The sequence below is a fragment of the Mesocricetus auratus genome, unplaced genomic scaffold (assembly GCF_017639785.1).
Source record: "Mesocricetus auratus isolate SY011 unplaced genomic scaffold, BCM_Maur_2.0 Super-Scaffold_100038, whole genome shotgun sequence".
In the NCBI taxonomy this organism is placed as follows: Eukaryota; Metazoa; Chordata; class Mammalia; order Rodentia; family Cricetidae; genus Mesocricetus; species Mesocricetus auratus.
The window spans coordinates 7,346,936-7,359,092 of record NW_024429216.1 but is presented as its reverse complement, the minus strand read 5'-3'; the positions used below and the strand labels follow the sequence as shown (position 1 = coordinate 7,359,092).

General features: G+C 50.0%; 2 protein-coding genes and 1 non-coding gene across 3 annotated transcripts in view; all 3 read left to right on the top strand.

Annotated features, from left to right (window-relative positions):
• The first annotated feature begins 2,493 nt into the window (after positions 1-2,493).
• Positions 2,494-2,603, top strand: LOC121135607. The gene has a single exon (XR_005872711.1). It is a non-coding gene; the product is annotated as a U6 spliceosomal RNA (small nuclear RNA).
• A 5,361-nt stretch (positions 2,604-7,964) lies between these two features.
• On the top strand, positions 7,965-8,413 carry LOC121135546 (60S ribosomal protein L31). The gene has a single exon (XM_040734564.1). The coding sequence runs from the start codon at positions 8,003-8,005 to the stop codon at positions 8,378-8,380; it is 378 nt and encodes a 125-aa protein (XP_040590498.1). The 5' UTR covers positions 7,965-8,002; the 3' UTR covers positions 8,381-8,413.
• Positions 8,414-8,761: 348 nt separating this feature from the next.
• LOC121135465 (IgGFc-binding protein-like) overlaps positions 8,762-12,157 on the top strand; it is a 38,453-nt gene continuing 35,057 nt past the window's right edge. Inside the window, 3 exon segments of the mRNA XM_040734250.1 lie at positions 8,762-8,846; positions 10,310-10,509; positions 10,813-10,870. Of these exon segments, the coding sequence (XP_040590184.1) occupies positions 8,762-8,846; positions 10,310-10,509; positions 10,813-10,870 (343 nt within the window).

Sequence of the window (12,157 nt, the reverse complement as noted above, 5' to 3'; positions counted from 1 at the left end):
AGGGACCCAGGGACAGGAACACCCAGGAGGGGAGAGAACAGGGACCAAAAGCCTGTTGTGCCACAAGGAGGAGTCAGATGTTTAGTTTTTTTGTTTTGTTTTGTTTTACTGGAGGCCCCCATAAGACAAAAGGAACCAGGATGGGAGATGGATTGAGCTATGACCATTGAATATGTGCAAACTACTCAGTTACATCCTGGGGGTCCCTGGGCTGAAAGTTAGTGGATATATTTTGCAGATTGGAATAAAGTAGAGACTGTAGATTGAGCCTGAGGATGAGGATGACTAGCTGTGGTGACAGTCCCCCAAGTGAATATCCCCCACGGCAGGAGGTCCTAAACAGAGAGTGGGTTTCCATTCACTCGGAGCCAGATAAATTCGTTTTTAACAGAAAACAATACAGTATCCTAAAGTTCGAAGCAGTCAAGAAAGCGTTTGTTTAGTGAGGAGCAGGTACGAGTGGGCATAAATGTTATCCAGACGCATCGCTTGAGGAAAGCTCCTAGCTCAGGAGTGAGGGTCATGAGTCATAGGTTGTCCATTTGACAGTGCCCTTGGAGTCCCCTTTAAAGAAGATAGGAAGGTTCTCAGTTGGTTGTCTAGTCTGAATAGGAGTCTCCATGAGCAGCTGTGAAAACTAGGCTCTTCTGAAGGACAGAAGAACCAAATTGGTAATGCTTGACCGCCGTTGGAGGATTTAGGTGGGCTGGAACTGATCAGCAGGGGTTGTGGTTCTCAGAGGGCCTGGGGGGCACTCGGCTCAACCAGGCCAAGCACTTGTAGAACCTTTACTATCATCAATTAACTTTGCTTTCTATTTCATATGAGGGAGGAGGGAGGGGGGGAGAAGGAGGGAGAGAGAGAGAGAGAGAGAGAGAGAGAGAGAGAGAGAGAGAGAGAGAGAGAGAGAGAGACAGATTAGAGAGCACACATCTGTGGAGGTCTGAAGACAACTCCTGGGAGTTGAGTCTCTCCTTTCACCCTGAGGGTCCCATGGATCACACTCAGGGAGTCGGGGTTGGTGGGAATTGCTACCCCGCTAAACTGTCTCACTGGCCCTAACTTCACTTTTGAGTTGTACTTTCCTGATGGGCGTTGGAGACCATGCAGGTGGTCGACAGCTGATCTTTTCTTCTTTTACTGGTAAGATACTGAAGACTCAGTAGTGTACTCTCGGGAGCTTACGGGGTGACCCTTAGATCCATTAGCTTCCCCTCCCTCAGTCGTACTGACGTATCAGGTCTTGCTGACCACGAGGTTTCCCTTGGACACATAGGGGACATGTCTACCCTCGGTGTCTCTCCTCTTTACGGGATGGGCACTGTTGACATCTAAACTCTGGTGACTCCACGGCCTCTCTGATCAAGAGGACAGGTGACATATCAGAGTTCTATGGCTATTTTAGAGGTGTCATGTCATCTCCTAGGTCCTTGGTGACCTTGCAGGGCAAGAATTGAAATACTGATTCCTTACCCTCTTCAGCTTTGACTGCCAAGCTTTGGTTGACCCCCGCTCCGCTCTGAGGAAATCTGCATCCATCCAGAAGAGGAAGTGGGAGCCTTCGTTCCAACTTTTCTGTAACATTCAAAATGACATGTTTTTAAATAAGCCCTGAGTTTATTAAAGACCTGGGTTCCTACACAGTTAAAAAGCCTGACAAACAGAAACACAAATAATTATCTTGATAAGCATGAAATATCTGTTCTTTAAGCCAGTTCTTATAAACATTACCAAGAACAGATCAATATCTTAAGAAAACCTCCTTGTACTAAATAAAGAGCCAGGTTTCTGTTTTATATTAGTATGCTGAGTTTTGACCTTATGAATTTTAAATTTAAATTTTTGTTTTCTGTTTTGTTTTGTTTTGAGACAGGATTTCTCTGTGTAACACTGGCTGTCCTGGAACTCACTCTGTAGACCAGGCTGCCTCTGCCTATCCAGTGCCAGCATTAAAAACATGCACCACCACTGCCTGTAAAGAAATTTGAATGTGTGTGTGTGTGTGCGTGTGTGTTATAATCTTGACGTTTCATTGTCTACTTACCTAGACCTTCTGCAACACACTTAAGGTTTCCAGTTAGCCTTCATCTTTCCTTTCCCATTTTGGAAGGAACCCAGTCATTTCACTTTAAAACAGAGATATTACTTTACTGTACAAAATCCTTGCCTGTTCAAAATATTGTCTTTTCTTTTTACTCTCACCCCCTTTTTTGGGGGTTCAGTTTTTCGAGACAGGGTTTCTCTGTGTAACCCTGGCTGTCCTGGAACTCACTCTATAGACCAGGCTGACCTCGAACTCACAGAGATCCGCCTGCCTCTGCCTCCCGAGAGCTGGGATTAAAGGCGTGGCCACCACGCCCAGGTCCTTTTGCCCTTTCTGTCATCCTACATCCTTCTCTACATCTACCCTGGTTTCTCTCCTTCCTACCTTGCTTCCTTCCTTAATGAGACTGAGCAACACAACACAGTTTACGCTTTTTCAACGGGAGCCGAGTGCTCGTTTCAGCGGAGCGCACACACTGAGACTGGAACAATACAGAGAAGATTAGCAGGGCCCCGCATAAGGATGACACACACACATTTGTGAAAAAATCCATATTTTTATGAACTTTAATATGAAAAAGGGAAGCTGAACTCAAATCACATTTACAGCAGAATAAAACAAATGAAAGTTAGCTGTCCACATAACGTTAGAGTATATATTCTTGTCTACTGCGAGCCTTGGGCAGAATCTTCCTCTTCAGAGTCTGTCCTATGGGCTAACATATCCAGAACGTTAAAACCAGCAAGAGCCTCCCACGGCAAGAAAGCTTTCCAAGGACAAAGGACACTGAGCTACAAAAGTCACTTACTACCAACTACTAGCAAGACAAAGCAGATGAAAGAGAAAAAACCCGGAGGGGGGAGAAGGGGGAGTTGTGTGTTACCCCTGTAACTTCAGCTTAGGATACAGCGTGTCCTCTGTGAACATGGGGGACATAACAAATGGCTATTTTTTTCATAAAGGCCCAGGGGAGAGGGAATACAGCAGGAGTCACACTGTTGAGGCCGTGATGGAAAGATAAGCCCGGAGCGTTTGTTCTTTTTACAGTATTTCCCACTTAACAGAGAACTAGCCAATGATAGCCCATGACCTCGTGGATCCCAGTGTCTTGGAATTGGCCCCTTGGTCCCAGCATCCACAGTCTCCAGAACCAGTCCTTTGTGGTTCTCAGGACTTAGCGTCTGTCTAGTTGCTCACCCTTTCATTTTCCCACTTGGATGATCATCCTTTGATCTGGGATGCCCTTCTGTATATAGGTTTCTCTTGTTGGTCGATGAATAAAACACTGATTGGCCAGTAGCCAGGCAGGAAGCATAGGCGGGGCTACCAGACCAGGAGGAGCCTGGGGAGAGGGAGGCAGAGAGGAGCCACCAGAGAGACGCCATGTAGAGGCAGAAGGAGTAACATGCCAGGGCGTTACCGGATAAGCCGAGAGCACGTGGAAATACTTAGATTAATAGAAATGGGTTAATAACTAAGAGAGAGCTAGCCAAAAAGAAGCCTGAGCCATAAGCCAAACAGTTTATGAATTATTGTAAGTCTCTGTGTGTGTGTTTATTTGGGGGTTAAAGGGTGGAGGGGCCAGGTGGAACAGAAACTTTTCCTTTCCTACTGGCAGCAGTGGAACGCTATCAGGACATGCGGGGGTTGTCTTAGAGGAACCTTGTAATCCTTTTCAATCGTACCTCTAGTAAATGAGATTGTACGTAAGGTCATCCCCACCAAGCTTTTGTCCATTGATACATGGTGAGTGATGGAGCTGACCCACTAACAGAAAAAAGGTGTTTGAGTCAGGACCACTTACAGTGCTCACAGAGGTCAGGGTTGTCCTGAAGGCCACAGAGATCTGAGCATGAGGAACTTTCATACACGGGCCCAAGTTCTGGGAAGGGAGATACAGTTAGAAGACACTGCTAAAACCTAGAGTCCCGTTCTTAGGCCAGACCTCCACAGCATCCAGACTGTGACATCCAAGCTGTTTTACAGAGAAAGTGCAAGTTGTTTTTTTTTTCCCTTAAGCAACTGGGGCTCACATTCTATTCCATTTTGTTGTTGTTGTTGTTGTTGTTGTTGTTTGAGACAGGGTTTCTCTGTATTGCTTTGGAGGTTGTCCTGGAACTTGCTCTGTAGACCAGGCTGGCCTGGAACTCACAGAGATCCTCCTGCCTCTGCCTCCCGAGTGCTGGGATTAAAGGTGTGCCTTGCTCGATTCCATTTTTAAAAGATGTAGCCAAAGCGCAAGGTCTGGGGATGGATGGATGGTCCCACATCCAGAAGAGAAAGACAGGACGCTGTGAGGAGAAAGGTGTCCCGTATTCACGCCTTCCGCCAGGGGAGGAGGTGAGATCAGCCTCTTCACCCAGGGACCCTCAGACTTAGTCACCTCCCTGTCTTCCACTATGCCTGCTGTAACTAAGGGACCAGGGCTGGAGACCATCCCTGGGATTGGGCCTCCTACCAGGCCTGTCCCCTTTTGCATCCCGATGCCCCTTAACATGGTAAGGCTTGAGAGTGCTCACCTGGGGCCAGAGGCCAAAAGACCTAGAGAAAGCAAAGTCGGAGCCTGCCCAGGCTGAACAGAGCCACACCCTCCCCGCCTTGGCACAGATGACATCAGGGCACCGGGCATCCAACTCAGCATGTGACCAAGGGATGAGTTTGAGGTCCTGACACTGCTTTAAGTAGGGCTTATAGCCAAACTTCTCACACCCTGTACACACACACACACACACACACACACACACACACACACACACGTGAGCATTCTACACGAGGCTTTAGTAAAGCGCCTAGCATCCGCCATTCTGGTGTTTTTATGCCTGTGGCTGGCTAGCTTTTATCAGACACAAGATAGTAACTCAGGACATGGCAAGAAAGACGAGCCCCCGATGGCCATGTCCTCTTGAGCAAGACCCTATTATTCCAGCTAACTCAGGAGTGGGGAAAGGAAATCTCCCCAGAGTTCCCTATGCTCAGCACGGAGGCATGCATTAAATACCAGGTGGTTCTCCGTAGCAACGGGGCTGGAGCTCAGCACTGCTGCTGCTCGTGCCCAAGAAGATCCTCTGCAAGGACTGCAACTCACACGAAGCAAGGTTCCTGAAAACCCCACAGAAAAGAGAATCGCAGGGCCAGCCAGGATAGAGCATGCACACAGAGCCTGAGACTCACCCCGAAAGCATGGTGCTATCCCAGGGAAGGAGTTTTTCTCAGTTCTTTGTTCTTGAAGGAAGTCTTTCCTCTCAGAAACACAGACAGATTGAGCAGTTTGTCGAAAGCAAAGCCAGGCAAAAGGATGGCATTCTCCTGAGATCCTGGGACAGGCCAACCCAAGTGAGAAGGCAGCAGCGTGACATCTTGGGTTTGATATCTGTAGAAGAGGTTTTTATGCATGTTTATGAGGCAGACAGAATAGCCGTGGGAGTAAGGGGGCCTTTTCCCCTCTCAAGTCTTAGCAGATTGGATGTCCCTTTTAGGGCTTTTCTTCCCATGATCCTCTTGAAAGCCCACAAGAGAGAGTCAAAACCACAATGCAGGAGGTGTCGTAAGAAAGCCAGGCTCTTCAGAGGCTGCAGATCCCTCACTGGTGTGCTCGGGCAGCAACGAAAATGGTCCTTGTCACCTTAGCTTCTGATACAACAGAAAGAGCTCATCCGTGGTTCCTCGTAACTCAAGGAGTGCTTTCAGCGGCCAGAGACAAAGCTACAAGATACCGCTACGGTTTCCTTCAGTTCACTCCTGTCTTTCTGGTCCTAGTTCCCCCAAGTGAGTAGTGGGGGTTTTGACATGATCTGTGGGTTAATTCACTAGTGCATTTGCAGTTTTATGGAATCATTGGCAGGTGGCTGCGACTAAGGCAGGTTGAGAAATGTAAGTCACTGAGGGAATGTCTTTGAAAGTCCCGTTCTCTGCTTTTGTCTGCCGTGTCTTACTGCCACGACGTTAGTTACTTGCCGCTAGCTAAAAAACAATGGACCCAGGTGTCCACGGATTCAATCAGCGCTCGTGTGAGCTCAAATAAACCTTCAGCTCCCCTCCTTTAATCGTCACAGCAGTGTTCCTACACAGAGGTGTTTGAGCACGTCAGTTGGGAGCTTTCCAGATTGATACTATGACAGTCCACCTCTGGTCCCAGTAGACACACGGCCATCCGGTCCTGCAAACTGTCTAGTCCAACTTCGAGGGTCCCCTGACTTCGACAGTTTCAGTATTAGTCACAAGTCCAACAATCTCTTCTGAGACTCGCGGCACCGTTAGCTATGAGCCCGTAATAACAAAACATTTACATTCTTCCAACACCCAATGGCACAGAGTAAATAGTCCCATTCTACAAGAGAGGAATGTGGTGGGGGGAGGGGAATAAGGAAGGACTGGAGCAAAGCCATACCCCAAACCAGAAGGGCAAATATTAAACACTGTAGCTACCGCCCAGAATTTCCAGTGCATGGTTGCATCATTGGACCATTGGGTTCTTGTGGGCTTGGTCATACTTACTCCTGTGGCCCTGTCATTTGCAGCACGCACGACCTTTCACTCTGACTCCATCAGTGTCTGTAGCTTCCCTTGACATAGCTGCAGTGCTCCTGGCACTGCAACCATCCTAGGGTATCCATGGCAACTTGGACCTCACCTCCGCTACCTCAGGCATGGGCTATGAGAACTGCCCTTGCATGGAATCGGTTTATGTGACACAGAACCAGATAGAAGCTTTTCTCTGGAACCCTGTGCAAGCTTCTGCAAGCACATCAATCCTGCAGTCTTCATGCATGCTTGCAAAACCTTCACGACTTGCGTAACGCCAGATTCTACTGCCAACTCAAGATGTAGCCCAGTCCACCAGGACCATGGCTACAGTGGCCTCTTAGTCCCTGAGCCTCGGAGTCAGGGAAGCATTTCCTACATGGACATTTCAATCAAGGTACCCTTTGAGGGCACTTTTCTCTCTTTAAAGGCGTTCCTTCCACACATATCATGCCCTGGAAACCAGCCGCGGTGGGAGGAGTGTCGTCCTTGAGGTGCCTTTCCCACCGTGTGAAGCTTCTCGATAATTGTACTGGCATTTTAAACAATTACGTCTGCTTTTTTCACACTCACCTTGTGTGTGGCTTCAAATGCTCTCAAGCTCCACGCTGCCCCTGTTCCCACGTCCCCTCTCCAATCCCTCCCTCCATTCCCACCACACCCCTGGCTAGAAGCAGCCAGTGATAATTGCTCTGCCAAACAAATCATTCCACGGCTCTTAGATTCTGCCCCACCCCACTGTTCCTGGGGAGCAATGGAGCAAGGGTCTTTACCAGAGTGTAGTATAAACGGCCCTTACGCTGGTTCCCAAGTCATTGTTCCTGCCTGACACCTCGTGAGTACAGTCTCTATTGCCCATACTTCTGTTGGCATTTGGACCTTCAAATTTTCCGCCACATTAGTCCTTGTGCCCTGCTCCCGCCTTCCGGGGCTCCTCCAGCCTCTGCCTCCAAATCCTTCCATGGCTACCTCAGTAACAAACCAGTTCCAAAGGCGCAAGGACCACACGGTTGGATTTAGTCATATTAATGACCCCCCTATCTGGACCAATTCACTCTGTTACTTTTGTCATTGTTGTAACTAAAAAAAAAAAAAGCCTGCCCAAGAGAAATAATGAGAGAGGAAGACATTATTTTGGCTCGTGGTTTGCGAGGGCACTGTCTATCTTGGTACACAGGACGTCCTGCCTGGAGTGACTCCGTCCAAAGTGGGAGCCTGGGTGGCTGTCTGCACCAAGCCTCAGAGCAGGACAGAAACAGAGGCGTGTTTAACCTTCAAGGCCTGTCACTCGCAGCCTGTTTCATGCCCCAACCCTCACCAAACCTCATGTTCCACAGCCTCACCAAACAGTGCTAGTTGCTGGCAACCATGTGTTAAAATATGATAGCCTGGCCCACAATCCCTCGCGCCCTTCCTTTCCAACTTGGGCCCGGCAGAATGGCTCCCGCAAAGAAGGGTGGCGAGAAGAAGAAGGGCCGTTCTGCCATCAATGAGGTGGTGACCCGGGAGTACACCATCAACATCCACAAGCGCATCCATGGCGTGGGCTTCAAGAAGCGTGCTCCTCGGGCACTCAAAGAAATCCGGAAATTTGCCATGAAAGAGATGGGAACTCCAGATGTGCGCATTGATACCAGGCTCAATAAAGCAGTCTGGGCCAAAGGAATAAGGAATGTTCCATACCGTATCCGTGTACGATTGTCCAGAAAACGTAACGAGGATGAGGACTCACCAAACAAGTTGTACACATTGGTAACCTACGTGCCTGTTACCACATTCAAAAATCTACAGACAGTCAATGTGGATGAGAACTAACCTGCTGAATGTCAAATAAAGTTGGAGAACTGCCAAAAAAAAAAATATGATAGCCTGTGGCAGACAGTTCAGATTCACCCAATAATCTCAGGGTCGTACCAGCCTTTTGGGAGACACAGATTACATCCCAGAAATCCTATACATCCTCGGCTACTTCTTCTGCATCCTGAAAGCCCCATGTCACATCTCAGGAAAAGTCTAAGGTAGGTGATGAGACTCATCCCCAAATTAGCCAGTCCCTTCTTCCTGGAGGGAGATGGAACAGGGAACTATCTTAAATACCAAACCAAATAATCTCTGGGGTGGAAACATCATGTCCTACACTAGAACCCAAGTCTAAACATTCCTAGAAAACTACCCTCACAGGGATTTAGAAACAAGATGTCGGTGGCTTTGGACCAGGGATCGGCCCATGGGGACAGCAAGGAGCCAGAACCCGGATACGGACCTTTAGATAGTGTTACAGGTAAAGACCAAAGATAGGACCCTGGCCAGCAAGCCAACAAACATAGTCAATGCTACCTCACCCTTCAATGCCCACTGCCTTGCTCAACGAACCCAGGCCAATGGCACACGACTCCCCAGCTGTCCTCCTAAGACACCACTCTGTCCTGGGGAAACGTTCCCACGCCCCCTGGGGTGCAGCCTCTAGCTGGTCTCACTCATCTCAGAGCACGGGCTACAGATTTCTCCTCCACGCACCACAAAACCTCAGGACTCACTATCAGCAGCCTCCTCCAGGAAGCTGGCATCCTCTGCCTGGCTTGTGGCCAGTGGTATAGCCGGAGGGAATGGAGGGAACTATATAGCTCAGTCCACAGGGTGAGCCTGCAGCTCCAGGGACCGGCAGGTGGGAAGGGATGGGTTTCTTCCTCTTGTCCTTCTTTCTACACCTCTTATCTCTTCCCTCGGGGCATCTGAATATCCAGTTCCCCTACCTATTTCCCTGGATTCTGAAGTTCCTAGCTCGTTCCTCAACATACAGGCTAGAAACTGCCCAGACCTAGTCCTACCTACCTAACTTTATTCCCTTCCTCAGCCTTCCTTGTATTCAGGGTAGCCAGCCCCAGTCCCAGGACTGTCCCATTGTGCCATCTCCATGACAGTCTCCAACAGGACCACAGGGCAGACTTACATGAGCCTCCGTCTCTCTCTGTTGCAGGCATGGGATCTCTATGGAGCTGGTGGGTACTCTGGGCCAGAGCAGCCCTCCTGTGCGGTAAGTCAGATTGAACCTGGTGCATGTCCTTGTTCGTATCTGGGAAGCTCACCGCCTGGGTCAGCATCTTTCTTTTAGTGCCCTTCCGTAATCCATTCTCAGGAACTCCCAGGCTAGCTGACGTGGAAGAGAGAGCGTGTGAAAAAATAAGTTGGGATTTCCCTCTCCCGAGTTAGGAGTGTTGAAAAATCTAGCCGCTTCTGTCTATGCCTCCACAACCCTCATCTTCCCTTCCCCATCTTGAACACCACAGAAATCACTCCGGCAACTGGAGCTGGTCAGACTGTAAAGCTCCCACAGCACTTAGAAGCACGGGTCGGGATTTCACATAAAGCTTCAACTAGCTTCATGTGAGAGGCAGAAGATGCAGCCTGAAAACTGAGACACCCGACCATAATCCCAGTCAGCAAAAGAGAACGGCGGTGGCTTATGCCCGGGGGAGCACGAGCTCCAGGTCCGCAGTCGCCACCTGGACTGCCTCACACACGTCTAGTCCTCGTCTGCTGCTTTTGAGCTCAAGAGCCCTGTGCAAGGTGCCCAGGCGCTGGGCAGCAAAGCCGGGAGGGTTACAGATGACCGGGCGCGGCAGGAGTAGGGAAGGGACCAGGAGCAAGGGGAGCATTGTCTCAAGAGGGTCTCAGGCCCAGGCCAGAGGATTGGGTTTGTAATGGAAGGAACAGGTAAGGGACCCACGACTGCATTTTCTCAAGGGTTGACCCAGGAGGCCACAGTGGACCCTGGGAACACTGGTGGGGAAGAGTTCCTCACGGCCTTCCTGCAGAACTCCCGGCCTGGGTACAGCACCGCCTCTCCCCACCTCTTCATCTCCAGTCTGTCAGAGAGCACCGCCTCTGTCACCATCCTCAGCCAGGCCGATGCCAGCTCACAGAAGGTCGCAGTGAAGCCCAGGGTCAGTCGCGGCCAGCATGAGTGTCAAGGTTAAGATAGCCAGCTGCAATAGCTTCCAGCATCCCATGGGGGCGCCCTTTGACCACGCGGTTGCAGAGTGAGCGTTAAGCCGGGAGAACTGGCACTGCTGTGCCCTCTTGGAGCCCTGGACGCCGAGGGCTTCGTGCTCACCTCCATTCCTCCCGTGGCAGCCTTTTCCCTGCCTTCCCTGCTCATTCTTCCCTGGCGCCCAAGCCAGCTGGACTGTTCACCACCCACCTTTAGCGTCCCTGGCGACCTTCGTTAATGCTCCCCTTTTTACCAGGAACAAGATCCAAAACAGCTACCAACCAGAGTACCCCAGAGATACAAAGCAGAGCACGGTAGCGAGAATTCCCCCACTGCTCCAGCATCAGTCTTTGTATGTTGGTTTGTGGGGAGGCTGTGGTCCCCTGGGGAGACCCAAGGAGCTGAAATACAAGGACCTTTGGGAAGGCGCTGGTCGGTATTTTGATACCTTAGAAACTACTAGAGCTACACCAGTTGCTAACCGCAATGCTCATGAGATCCTCAATAGTAACCATGACGACCCGGGATGCCGCCCTGGGTGCTTCATGTGCTTGGCATAGTTAAGGGACAGGATCTGGCCCTGTGTGTGACCTCGGGCTCAGCCCATTCAGAAGATGCCACCGGGCAGTTCTGGTGTTGTGAGGACACAGGGCCAGAGCCAGAGGGCCTGGGTTAACCCAGCTGTGCCTGTGTGACCTCCAGCCTGTCACTGCACCTCTCCAGGCCTCAGAGTCTGTGGCTGTGACAGGGACAATGCCTGACGTTCCCACCCCCCACAACAGGACTGTGCTGAGAGTGGAGCAAATGGGTGAATGGGATGTCCTTAGATCACCTTGTGGGGAAAGGTCAGGGTGGGGCAGGGTGAGCTGATGCTGGGGCATGGGGGGGGCAGAAGGAGAGAGTCCTTGCGGGCTGGGGGCTGACCAGGAAGGGCTGTTTCTTCCCAGATCGTCTTCAGACTGGGAACCTAGACCCAAGGCTTTCTCATCCTGACAAAAATGCCACCCCACTTCAAGGGGGCACTCACAGCATGTGTGTATCTGTATGTATACACACCCAGGCATACATGTGTGTTTCTGTGTGTGAGCTGGCATGTACACTTCAGGCATGTATGGGTGTATTTGTGTGTAAGTAGGTATGATACCCAGGCATACATGTGGGTATGCAGGTTTGCACAACCAGGCATGCATGTGTGTATGCAAGCATTTGCACACAGACATGCATGTGTATATCTGTGTGTAAGCAGGTTTGCACACCCAGGCATATATGTGTGTATCTGTGTGTAAGCAGGTATGACACCTAGACATGTGTGTGTATGCAGGTTTACACACCCAGGCATACATGTGTGTTTCTGTGTGTGAGCTGGCATGTACACTTCAGGCATGTATGGGTGTATTTGTGTGTAAGTAGGTATGATACCCAGGCATACATGTGGGTATGCAGGTTTGCACAACCAGGCATGCATGTGTGTATGCAAGCATTTGCACACAGACATGCATGTGTATATCTGTGTGTAAGCAGGTTTGCACACCCAGGCATATATGTGTGTATCTGTGTGTAAGCAGGTATGACACCTAGACATGTGTGTGTATGCAGGTTTA